Raw genomic sequence first — 13,258 nt, 5'->3', positions numbered from 1 at the left:
CATATAAAACATTTTGATCTCAAATCCAAAATGCTGGAGTATAGAGCCAAATTAAAGTTTTAGCTTCACTGTCCAAATAAATACGTAGAGAAGTGTATGTTTTCCAGTATGCGACGAAGCCAAAGCTGCTTACAAGGAAACAAACATTATACAATCTCTGATGAAGCAGAACAACTTAATCTAATTCTAATATCATGCATCTCTCGCTCTTTCTCTCTCACGCTCCCTCTCGCTCGCTCTCCCAGGCTCCCAACCCTACAGCCAATGAGTTCATCCCTAAGGGGGTTCCCCGCATGGCCACTATGGTCCAGTCCAGTGTTCCAGCCTTCCCCTTGCCCCTCTTCCCCCACCCCAGCAGCTCCACTGCCGCTGCCCTAGCACCCGGTGAGCCATCCACTACAAAAACCACTTCATTCTCTGAACCCACCAACCAAGGGGTTGTATTGCTTTCAGCCTTGCTCTCTTTTTGTATGTCAGGTTGAGTGAGTTTGCAGTGTAGAGGTTTTCTAATGATGTTACTTCCCATTGTTGTCCTGGCAACCAGGTGAATGGACTCCATACAATGGAGATGCTCTAGAAAAAACAGCAAGTAAATCCCCAACACGATGAATTCCACCATAGTCAGTCACCCTTTAGTCAGAACAATGATTGGAGCCACTCCAATTTTATTTTTACTAGGCAAGTCAGTTATGAACAAATTCTTATTTTCAATGACGGCCTAGGTACAGTGGGTTAACTGCCTTGTTCAGGGGCACAACTCGGGGATTCGAACTTGCAACCTTTCGGTTACTAGCCCACCGCTCTAACCACTAGGCTACCCTGCCGCCCCAATGAACTCTGTACCTCTGTTTAACCAATGTCCTCTGGTATCCCCCCCTCTCCACAGGGATGTCTCTTTCTGCAGGGTCCTCCCCCCTCCACTCCCCCAAAATCACCCCCCACACCTCCCCCGCCCCTCGCCGGCGCAGCCACACCCCCAACCCCAACAACCCCAATCCGGCTAACTACATGGTGCCCACCAGTGTGTCTGACCAGGGGGCCCACATCATCCAGAAGGAGACGGTGGGGGGGACCACCTATTTCTACACCGACAACACCCCCGCTCCCATGGCTGGGATGGTACGTTCCATTTAGTCTGCCCTTACTGACGGCATTAAAAACAAATTCCTCATTATCATCAGTGGACTGTGTCAGTTATGATTTCTCCATCAATAGGAAGTGCAGTTGTTAAATGTGTTTTTGTGCAGGTGTTTCCTACCTACCACATCTACCCCCCCACTGCTCCCCACGTGGCCTACATGCAGCCCAAAGCCAACGCCCCGTCCTTCTTCATGGCTGATGAACTCCGACAGGTACCCCCCCCGTCTCTTATTTGTCAGTATCCCTCTCTCTCTCTTCATCCTCCTGGTTCTTCCTGTCTGAAACCCCAACTTTCTGTTTCCTTTTCGGTCCCTTCTCTTATTGCCCTGTCTCCATATTTCACTCTTTCTCTCTCATCTACCTGGTTCTGTTTGTCTGGCTCTGTTCTAATCCTCCAATCATACTGTGATGTCACAGTGTTGATCTCTGATGTCATTTCCTGTGGTTCCCTCTAGGAGCTGATAAACAGACATCTAATCACCATGGCTCAGATCGACCAGTCAGAGAACACCGGTAAAGCATTCCTTCCCTGATTGGCTGAACAGAGGTAGTGGAGGGGCTATTGTTGGGTTGTTGGAGTTGTGGTCATTGTGGACAGTTGAAATGTGTTGTGACGGTGTGGTTGTGTAGCTTCTGTTGCGGTCGATGTGGAGTTTCCTTGCAGGCTGAAAGTGAGACTCGTATCTGATTCATGTCTCTGTCTGTAGGATTCCTGACGACAGTTTACGCACACACACACACACACACACACACACACACACACACACACACACACACACACACACACACGCGCACACGCACACGCACACACACACGGACAGTCACACTGGTTGGTTTGTAGAACATTGTCAAGTTGTTCAACTATCAAAACTTGTAACTGAAGATAAGTGTCAAGTGATGTAGTTGATGTAGACACTGTGTGCTGGTGTATATACACTGTGTACACCCCCCTTGCCCTCAGAACAGCCTCAATTTGTCAGGGCATGTACTCTACAAGGGATCAAGCATTCCACAGGGATGCTGGTCCATGTTGACTCAATGCTTCCCACAGTTGTGTCAAGTTGGCTGGATGTCCTAATGGTGGTGGACCATTCCTGATACACACGTGAAACTTTTGAGTGTGAAAAACCACACAGCGTTGCAGTTCTTGACACACTAAAAACGGTGCGCCTGGCACCAACTACCCTACCCTGTTCAATGGCACTTAAATCATTTGTCTTGCCCATTCACCCTCTGAATGACACACATACACAATCCATGTCTCAATTGTCTCAAGGTTTAAAAATCCTTCTTTAACCTGTCTCCTTCCCTTCATCTAAACTGATTTGAAGTGGATTTAACAAGTTACATCAATAAGGGGTCATAGATTTCACCTGGTCAGTCTGTCAAGGAAAGAGCAGTTGTTTGTAATGTTTTGTCCACTCTGTGTACGTGTGTTCTCATGATGCCTATCCCTGTCCCAGGTGTTCCATCTGAGGTGGACAGCTACCACAGCCTGTTTCCCCTGGAGCCTGTCCCCCCTCCCAACCGCCTGCAGAAAACCAGCAACTTCAGCTACATCACTTCCTGCTACAAGGCCGTCAACAGCAAGGACGACCTGCCTTACTGCCTGAGGAGGGTACATGGTGAGAGCACACACACTGGGATTTTAAATGATCACATCTTTTCTCAACCTTGATTGAAAATAAAAGGATTCTTGAGTGGTCATGTTCTCTAAATGTCTTTCCTGTATGTGTGTGTGTGTGTGTGTGTGTGTCCAGGTTTCAGGCTGGTGAACACCAAGTGTATGATGCTGGTGGACATGTGGAAGAAGATCCAGCACTCCAACTCTGTTACCCTGAGGGAGGTCTTCACCACCAAGGCCTTTGGAGACCACTGTGAGTTGTGTGTGGGGGTGTAGATGGTCTCTAAGTGTGTTTCCGTTGGTTTTTGTTTCAGTGTATGTTTGATGCATAACCCCCATGCTAACCTCCTGTTTCTCTCTCAGCGTTGGTGTTTTCCTATGACTTCCATGCGGGGGCAGAGACCATGTTTAGCAGGCACTTCAACGACCCCACTGCCGACTCCTACTTCACCAAGAGGAAGTGGGGTGAGTCTTTCTCCACCTCTCTCATACTGACCCCAATGCATTCCCCCCCTCCACCTCTCTCATACTGACCCCAATGCATTCCCCCCCCTCCACCTCTCTCATACTGACCCCAATGCATTCCCCCCCCTCCACCTCTCTCATACTGACCCCAATGCATTCCCCCCTCCACCTCTCTCATACTGACCCCAATGCATTCCCCCCTCCACCTCTCTCATACTGACCCCAATGCATTCCCCCCTCCACCTCTCATACTGACCCCAATGCATTCCCCCCTCCACCTCTCTCATACTGACCCCAATGCATTCCCCCCTCCACCTCTCTCATACTGACCCCAATGCATTCCCCCCTCCACCTCTCTCATACTGACCCCAATGCATTCCCCCCTCCACCTCTCATACTGACCCCAATGCATTCCCCCCTCCACCTCTCATACTGACCCCAATGCATTCCCCCCCTCCACCTCTCATACTGACCCCAATGCATTCCCCCCTCCACCTCTCATACTGACCCCAATGCATTCCCCCTCCACCTCTCATACTGACCCCAATGCATTCCCCCCTCCACCTCTCATACTGACCCCAATGCATTCCCCCTCCACCTCTCTCATACTGACCCCAATGCATTCCCCCCTCCACCTCTCATACTGACCCCAATGCATTCCCCCTCCACCTCTCTCATACTGACCCCAATGCATTCCCCCCTCCACCTCTCTCATACGGACCCCAATGCATTCCCCCCTCCACCTCTCTCATACTGACCCCAATGCATTCCCCCCTCCACCTCTCTCATACTGACCCCAATGCATTCCCCCCCTCCACCTCTCTCATACTGACCCCAATGCATTCCCCCCTCCACCTCTCTCATACTGACCCCAATGCATTCCCCCCTCCACCTCTCATACTGACCCCAATGCATTCCCCCCTCCACCTCTCTGACTGACCCCAATGCATTCCCCCCTCCACCTCTCTGACTGACCCCAATGCATTTCCCCCTCCACCTCTCATACTGACCCCAATGCATTCCCCCCCTCCACCTCTCTCATACTGACCCCAATGCATTCCCCCCTCCACCTCTCTCATACTGACCCCAATGCATTCCCCCCTCCACCTCTCTCATACTGACCCCAATGCATTCCCCCTCCACCTCTCATACTGACCCCAATGCATTCCCCCCTCCACCTCTCATACGGACCCCAATGCATTCCCCCCTCCACCTCTCATACTGACCCCAATGCATTCCCCCCTCCACCTCTCATACTGACCCCAATGCATTCCCCCCCTCCACCTCTCATACTGACCCCAATGCATTCCCCCCCTCCACCTCTCATACTGACCCCAATGCATTCCCCCCCTCCACCTCTCTCATACTGACCCCAATGCATTCCCCCTCCACCTCTCATACTGACCCCAATGCATTCCCCCCTCCACCTCTCTCATACTGACCCCAATGCATTCCCCCCCTCCACCTCTCTCATACTGACCCCAATGCATTCCCCCCTCCACCTCTCTCATACTGACCCCAATGCATTCCCCCCTCCACCTCTCTTACTGACCCCAATGCATTCCCCCCTCCACCTCTCTTACTGACCCCAATGCATTCCCCCCCTCCACCTCTCATACTGACCCCAATGCATTCCCCCCTCCACCTCTCATACTGACCCCAATGCATTCCCCCCTCCACCTCTCTCATACTGACCCCAATGCATTCCCCCCTCCACCTCTCTCAGACTGACCCCAATGCATTCCCCCCCTCCACCTCTCATACTGACCCCAATGCATTCCCCCTCCACCTCTCTCATACTGACCCCAATGCATTCCACCTCTCATACTGACCCCAATGCATTCCCCCCTCCACCTCTCTCATACTGACCCCAATGCATTCCCCCCTCCACCTCTCTCATACTGACCCCAATGCATTCCCCCCCTCCACCTCTCATACTGACCCCAATGCATTCCCCCCTCCACCTCTCATACTGACCCCCAATGCATTCCCCCCCCTCCACCTCTCTCATACTGACCCCAATGCATTCCCCCTCCACCTCTCATACTGACCCCAATGCATTCCCCCCTCCACCTCTCTCATACTGACCCCAATGCATTCCCCCCTCCACCTCTCTCATACTGACCCCAATGCATTCCCCCCTCCACCTCTCTCATACTGACCCAATGCATTCCCCCCTCCACCTCTCTCATACTGACCCCAATGCATTCCCCCCCTCCACCTCTCTCATACTGACCCCAATGCATTCCCCCCTCCACCTCTCTCATACTGACCCCAATGCATTCCCCCCTCCACCTCTCTCATACTGACCCCAATGCATTCCCCCCCTCCACCTCTCATACTGACCCCAATGCATTCCCCCTCCACCTCTCATACTGACCCCAATGCATTCCCCCCTCCACCTCTCTCATACTGACCCCAATGCTTCCCCCCTCCACCTCTCTCATACTGACCCCAATGCATTCCCCCCTCCACCTCTCATACTGACCCCAATGCATTCCCCCCTCCACCTCTCATACTGACCCCAATGCATTCCCCCCTCCACCTCTCATACTGACCCCAATGCATTCCCCCCTCCACCTCTCATACTGACCCCAATGCATCCCCCCTCCACCTCTCATACTGACCCCAATGCATTCCCCCCTCCACCTCTCATACTGACCCCAATGCATTCCCCCCTCCACCTCTCATACTGACCCCAATGCATTCCCCCTCCTCCTCTCATACTGACCCCAATGCATTCCCCCCTCCACCTCTCATACTGACCCCAATGCATCCCCCCTCCACCTCTCATACTGACCCCAATGCATTCCCCCCTCCACCTCTCATTCTGACCCCAATGCATTCCCCCCTCCACCTCTCTCATACTGACCCCAATGCATTCCCCCCCTCCACCTCTCTCATACTGACCCCAATGCATTCCCCCCTCCACCTCTCTCATACTGACCCCAATGCATTCCCCCTCCACCTCTCATACTGACCCCAATGCATTCCCCTCCACCTCTCATACTGACCCCAATGCATTCCCCCTCCACCTCTCATACTGACCCCAATGCATTCCCCCCCTCCACCTCTCTCATACTGACCCCAATGCATTCCCCCTCCACCTCTCATACTGACCCCAATGCATTCCCCCTCCACCTCTCATACTGACCCCAATGCATTCCCCCCTCCACCTCTCTCATACTGACCCCAATGCATTCCCCCTCCACCTCTCATACTGACCCCAATGCATTCCCCCCTCCACCTCTCTCATACTGACCCCAATGCATTCCCCCCCTCCACCTCTCATACTGACCCCAATGCATTCCCCCCTCCACCTCTCTCATACTGACCCCAATGCATTCCCCCCTCCACCTCTCATACTGACCCCAATGCATTCCCCCTCCACCTCTCTCATACTGACCCCAATGCATTCCCCCTCCACCTCTCATACTGACCCCAATGCATTCCCCCCTCCACCTCTCTCATACTGACCCCAATGCATTCCCCCCTCCACCTCTCTCATACTGACCCCAATGCATTCCCCCCTCCACCTCTCATACTGACCCCAATGCATTCCCCCCTCCACCTCTCTCATACTGACCCCAATGCATTCCCCCTCCACCTCTCATACTGACCCCAATGCATTCCCCCTCCACCTCTCATACTGACCCCAATGCATTCCCCCTCCACCTCTCATACTGACCCCAATGCATTCCCCCCTCCACCTCTCATACTGACCCCAATGCATTCCCCCCCTCCACCTCTCATACTGACCCCAATGCATTCCCCCCTCCACCTCTCATACTGACCCCAATGCATTCCCCCTCCACCTCTCTCATACTGACCCCAATGCATTCCCCCCTCCACCTCTCTCATACTGACCCCAATGCATTCCCCCCCTCCACCTCTCATACTGACCCCAATGCATTCCCCCCTCCACCTCTCTCATACTGACCCCAATGCATTCCCCCCTCCACCTCTCTCATACTGACCCCAATGCATTCCCCCCTCCACCTCTCATACTGACCCCAATGCATTCCCCCCTCCACCTCTCTCATACTGACCCCAATGCATTCCCCCCCTCCACCTCTCATACTGACCCCAATGCATTCCCCCCTCCACCTCTCTCATACTGACCCCAATGCATTCCCCCCTCCACCTCTCTCATACTGACCCCAATGCATTCCCCCCTCCACCTCTCTCATACTGACCCCAATGCATTCCCACCTCCACCTCTCATACTGACCCCAATGCATTCCCCCCTCCACCTCTCATACTGACCCCAATGCATTCCCACCTCCACCTCTCATACTGACCCCAATGCATTCCCCCCCTCCACCTCTCTCATACTGACCCCAATGCATTCCCCCCCTCCACCTCTCATACTGACCCCAATGCATTCCCCCCTCCACCTCTCATACTGACCCCAATGCATTCCCACCTCCACCTCTCATACTGACCCCAATGCATTCCCCCCTCCACCTCTCTCATACTGACCCCAATGCATTCCCCCCTCCACCTCTCTCATATTGACCCCAATGCATTCCCCCCTCCACCTCTCTCATATTGACCCCAATGCATTCCCCCCTCCACCTCTCTCATATTGACCCCAATGCATTCCCCCCTCCACCTCTCATACTGACCCCAATGCATTCCCCCCTCCACCTCTCATACTGACCCCAATGCATTCCCCCCCTCCACCTCTCATACTGACCCCAATGCATTCCCCCCTCCACCTCTCATACTGACCCCAATGCATTCCCCCCTCCACCTCTCATACTGACCCCAATGCATTCCCCCCTCCACCTCTCATACTGACCCCAATGCATTCCCCCCTCCACCTCTCATACTGACCCCAATGCATTCCCCCCCTCCACCTCTCTCATACTGACCCCAATGCATTCCCCCCTCCACCTCTCATACTGACCCCAATGCATTCCCCCCTCCACCTCTCATACTGACCCCAATGCATTCCCCCCTCCACCTCTCATACTGACCCCAATGCATTCCCCCCTCCACCTCTCTCATACTGACCCCAATGCATTCCCCCCTCCACCTCTCTCATACTGACCCCAATGCATTCCCCCCTCCACCTCTCATACTGACCCCAATGCATTCCCCCCTCCACCTCTCATACTGACCCCAATGCATTCCCCCTCCACCTCTCATACTGACCCCAATGCATTCCCCCTCCACCTCTCATACTGACCCCAATGCATTCCCCCCCTCCACCTCTCATACTGACCCCAATGCATTCCCCCCCCCACCTCTCATACTGACCCCAATGCATTCCCCCCTCCACCTCTCATACTGACCCCAATGCATTCCCTTCCCCCCTCCACCTCTCATACTGACCCCAATGCATTCCCCCTCCACCTCTCATACTGACCCCAATGCATTCCCCCCTCCACCTCTCATACTGACCCCAATGCATTCCCCCCTCCACCTCTCATACTGACCCCAATGCATTCCCCCCCTCCACCTCTCATACTGACCCCAATGCATTCCCCCCTCCACCTCTCATACTGACCCCAATGCATTCCCCCCTCCACCTCTCATACTGACCCCAATGCATTCCCCCCTCCACCTCTCATACTGACCCCAATGCATTCCCCCCTCCACCTCTCATACTGACCCCAATGCATTCCCCCCTCCACCTCTCTCATACTGACCCCAATGCATTCCCCCCCTCCACCTCTCATACTGACCCCAATGCATTCCCCCCTCCACCTCTCATACTGACCCCAATGCATTCCCCCCCCATACTGCCATTCCCCTCTCTCATACTGACCCCAATGCATTCCCCCCTCCACCTCTCATACTGACCCCAATGCATTCCCCCCCTCCACCTCTCATACTGACCCCAATGCATTCCCCCCTCCACCTCTCTCATACTGACCCCAATGCATTCCCCCCTCCACCTCTCATACTGACCCCAATGCATTCCCCCCTCCACCTCTCATACTGACCCCAATGCATTCCCCCTCCACCTCTCATACTGACCCCAATGCATTCCCCCTCCACCTCTCATACTGACCCCAATGCATTCCCCCCCTCCACCTCTCATACTGACCCAATGCATTCCCCCCTCCACCTCTCATACTGACCCCAATGCATTCCCCCCTCCACCTCTCATACTGACCCCAATGCATTCCCCCCTCCACCTCTCTCATACTGACCCCAATGCATTCCCCCCTCCACCTCTCATACTGACCCCAATGCATTCCCCCCTCCACCTCTCATACTGACCCCCAATGGCATTCCCCCCCTCCACCTCTCATACTGACCCCAATGCATTCCCCCCTCCACCTCTCATACTGACCCCAATGCATTCCCCCTCCACCTCTCATACTGACCCCAATGCATTCCCCCCTCCACCTCTCATACTGACCCCAATGCATTCCCCCTCCCACCTCTCATACTGACCCCAATGCATTCCCCCCTCCACCTCTCATACTGACCCCAATGCATTCCCCCCTCCACCTCTCATACTGACCCCAATGCATCCCCCCTCCACCTCTCATACTGACCCCAATGCATCCCCCCTCCACCTCTCATACTGACCCCAATGCATTCCCCCTCCACCTCTCATACTGACCCCAATGCATTCCCCCCTCCACCTCTCATACTGACCCCAATGCATTCCCCCTCCACCTCTCTCATACTGACCCCAATGCATTCCCCCCTCCACCTCTCATACTGACCCCAATGCATTCCCCCCTCCACCTCTCATACTGACCCCAATGCATTCCCCCCTCCACCTCTCTCATACTGACCCCAATGCATTCCCCCCCTCCACCTCTCTCATACTGACCCCAATGCATTCCCCCCTCCACCTCTCTCATACTGACCCCAATGCATTCCCCCTCCACCTCTCTCATACTGACCCCAATGCATTCCCCCCTCCACCTCTCATACTGACCCCAATGCATTCCCCCCTCCACCTCTCATACTGACCCCAATGCATTCCCCCCCTCCACCTCTCTCATACTGACCCCAATGCATTCCCCCTCCACCTCTCATACTGACCCCAATGCATCCCCCCTCCACCTCTCATACTGACCCCAATGCATCCCCCCTCCACCTCTCATACTGACCCCAATGCATTCCCCCTCCACCTCTCATACTGACCCCAATGCATTCCCCCCTCCACCTCTCATACTGACCCCAATGCATCCCCCCTCCACCTCTCATACTGACCCCAATGCATTCCCCCCTCCACCTCTCATACTGACCCCAATGCATTCCCCCCTCCACCTCTCATACTGACCCCAATGCATTCCCCCCTCCACCTCTCATACTGACCCCAATGCATTCCCCCTCCACCTCTCATACTGACCCCAATGCATTCCCCCCTCCACCTCTCATACTGACCCCAATGCATTCCCCCCTCCACCTCTCATACTGACCCCAATGCATTCCCCCCTCCACCTCTCATACTGACCCCAATGCATTCCCCCCTCCACCTCTCATACTGACCCCAATGCATTCCCCCTCCACCTCTCATACTGACCCCAATGCATTCCCCCCTCCACCTCTCTCATACTGACCCCAATGCATTCCCCCTCCACCTCTCATACTGACCCCAATGCATTCCCCCTCCACCTCTCATACTGACCCCAATGCATTCCCCCTCCACCTCTCATACTGACCCCAATGCATTCCCCCCTCCACCTCTCATACTGACCCCAATGCATTCCCCCCTCCACCTCTCATACTGACCCCAATGCATTCCCCCCTCCACCTCTCATACTGACCCCAATGCATTCCCCCCTCCACCTCTCTCATACTGACCCCAATGCATTCCCCCTCCACCTCTCTCATACTGACCCCAATGCATTCCCCCCTCCACCTCTCATACTGACCCCAATGCATTCCCCCCTCCACCTCTCATACTGACCCCAATGCATTCCCCCCTCCACCTCTCATACTGACCCCAATGCATTCCCCCTCCACCTCTCATACTGACCCCAATGCATTCCCCCCTCCACCTCTCATACTGACCCCAATGCATTCCCCCTCCACCTCTCATACTGACCCCAATGCATTCCCCCTCCACCTCTCATACTGACCCCAATGCATTCCCCCCTCCACCTCTCATACTGACCCCAATGCATTCCCCCCTCCACCTCTCATACTGACCCCAATGCATTCCCCCCTCCACCTCTCATACTGACCCCAATGCATTCCCCCCTCCACCTCTCATACTGACCCCAATGCATTCCCCCTCCACCTCTCATACTGACCCCAATGCATTCCCCCTCCACCTCTCATACTGACCCCAATGCATTCCCCCTCCACCTCTCATACTGACCCCAATGCATTCCCCCTCCACCTCTCTCATACTGACCCCAATGCATTCCCCCTCCACCTCTCATACTGACCCCAATGCATTCCCCCCTCCACCTCTCTCATACTGACCCCAATGCATTCCCCCCCTCCACCTCTCATACTGACCCCAATGCATTCCCCCCTCCACCTCTCATACTGACCCCAATGCATTCCCCCCTCCACCTCTCATACTGACCCCAATGCATTTCCCCCTCCACCTCTCATACTGACCCCAATGCATTCCCACCTCCACCTCTCATACTGACCCCAATGCATTCCCCCCTCCACCTCTCTCATACTGACCCCAATGCATTCCCCCTCCACCTCTCTCATACTGACCCCAATGCATTCCCCCTCCACCTCTCTCATACTGACCCCAATGCATTCCCCCTCCACCTCTCTCATACTGACCCCAATGCATTCCCACCTCCACCTCTCATACTGACCCCAATGCATTCCCCCCTCCACCTCTCATACTGACCCCAATGCATTCCCCCCTCCACCTCTCATACTGACCCCAATGCATTCCCCCCTCCACCTCTCATACTGACCCCAATGCATTCCCCCCTCCACCTCTCATACTGACCCCAATGCATTCCCCCCTCCACCTCTCATACTGACCCCATGCATTCCCCCCCCTCCACCTCTCATACTGACCCCAATGCATTCCCCCCTCCACCTCTCATACTGACCCCAATGCATTCCCCCCTCCACCTCTCATACTGACCCCAATGCATTCCCCCTCCACCTCTCATACTGACCCAATGCATTCCCCCCTCCACCTCTCATACTGACCCCCTTTGTTCCTCACCGCTTCTCGTTTTTACTTGTTCCTAACAGGTTTTCTGTGTGTGCAGGAGTGAATGTCTTGTGTAGTGATTTATTTTGAAAGTATGGATGTGTGTGTGTATAGAACTAGTGTTGTCTGTCTGTGTGAGGTGACCAGTGCTAACGGTGTCTGTGTGAGGTGACCAGTGCTAACGGTGTCTCTGTGAGGTGACCAGTGCTAACGGTGTCTGTGTGAGGTGACCAGTGCTAACGGTGTCTGTGTGAGGTGACCAGTGCTAACGGTGTCTGTGTGAGGTGACCAGTGCTAACGGTGTCTGTGTGAGGTGACCAGTGCTAACGGTGTCTGTGTGAGGTGACCAGTGCTAACGGTGTCTCTGTGAGGTGACCAGTGTTAACGGTGTCTGTGTGAGGTGACCAGTGCTAACGGTGTCTGTGTGAGATGACCAGTGCTAACGGTGTCTGTGTGAGGTGACCAGTGCTAACGGTGTCTGTGTGAGATGACCAGTGCTAACGGTGTCTGTGTGAGGTGACCAGTGCTAACGGTGTCTCTGTGAGGTGACCAGTGCTAACGGTGTCTGTGTGAGATGACCAGTGCTAACGGTGTCTGTGTGAGGTGACCAGTGCTAACGGTGTCTGTGTGAGGTGACCAGTGCTAACGGTGTCTGTGTGAGGTGACCAGTGCTAACGGTGTCTGTGTGAGGTGACCAGTGCTAACGGTGTCTGTGTGAGGTGACCAGTGCTAACGGTGTCTCTGTGAGGTGACCAGTGCTAACGGTGTCTCTGTGAGGTGACCAGTGCTAACGGTGTCTCTGTGAGGTGACCAGTGCTAACGGTGTCTGTGTGAGGTGACCAGTGCTAACGGTGTCTCTGTGAGGTGACCAGTGCTAACGGTGTCTCTGTGAGGTGACCAGTGCTAACGGTGTC

The 13,258-nt window shown here is 54.5% G+C and overlaps 1 protein-coding gene across 2 annotated transcripts in view; it reads left to right on the top strand.

Moving 5' to 3' along the window:
* pan3 (poly(A) specific ribonuclease subunit PAN3) overlaps positions 1 to 13,258 on the top strand; it is a 28,120-nt gene that overhangs the window by 4,261 nt on the left and 10,601 nt on the right. For both annotated transcript variants that reach the window (XM_029695084.1, XM_029695092.1), the window contains exons 5-11: positions 246 to 384; positions 887 to 1,119; positions 1,248 to 1,352; positions 1,596 to 1,653; positions 2,604 to 2,765; positions 2,901 to 3,017; positions 3,128 to 3,229. In XM_029695084.1, the coding sequence (XP_029550944.1) occupies positions 246 to 384; positions 887 to 1,119; positions 1,248 to 1,352; positions 1,596 to 1,653; positions 2,604 to 2,765; positions 2,901 to 3,017; positions 3,128 to 3,229 (916 nt within the window). The remainder of the gene's footprint in view (positions 1 to 245; positions 385 to 886; positions 1,120 to 1,247; positions 1,353 to 1,595; positions 1,654 to 2,603; positions 2,766 to 2,900; positions 3,018 to 3,127; positions 3,230 to 13,258) is intronic.

The sequence above is a fragment of the Salmo trutta genome, chromosome 2, assembly GCF_901001165.1.
Source record: "Salmo trutta chromosome 2, fSalTru1.1, whole genome shotgun sequence".
NCBI lineage: Eukaryota > Metazoa > Chordata > Actinopteri > Salmoniformes > Salmonidae > Salmo > Salmo trutta.
Note: the sequence above shows the minus strand (reverse complement) of the source record. Positions and strands in the feature narration are given on the sequence as shown.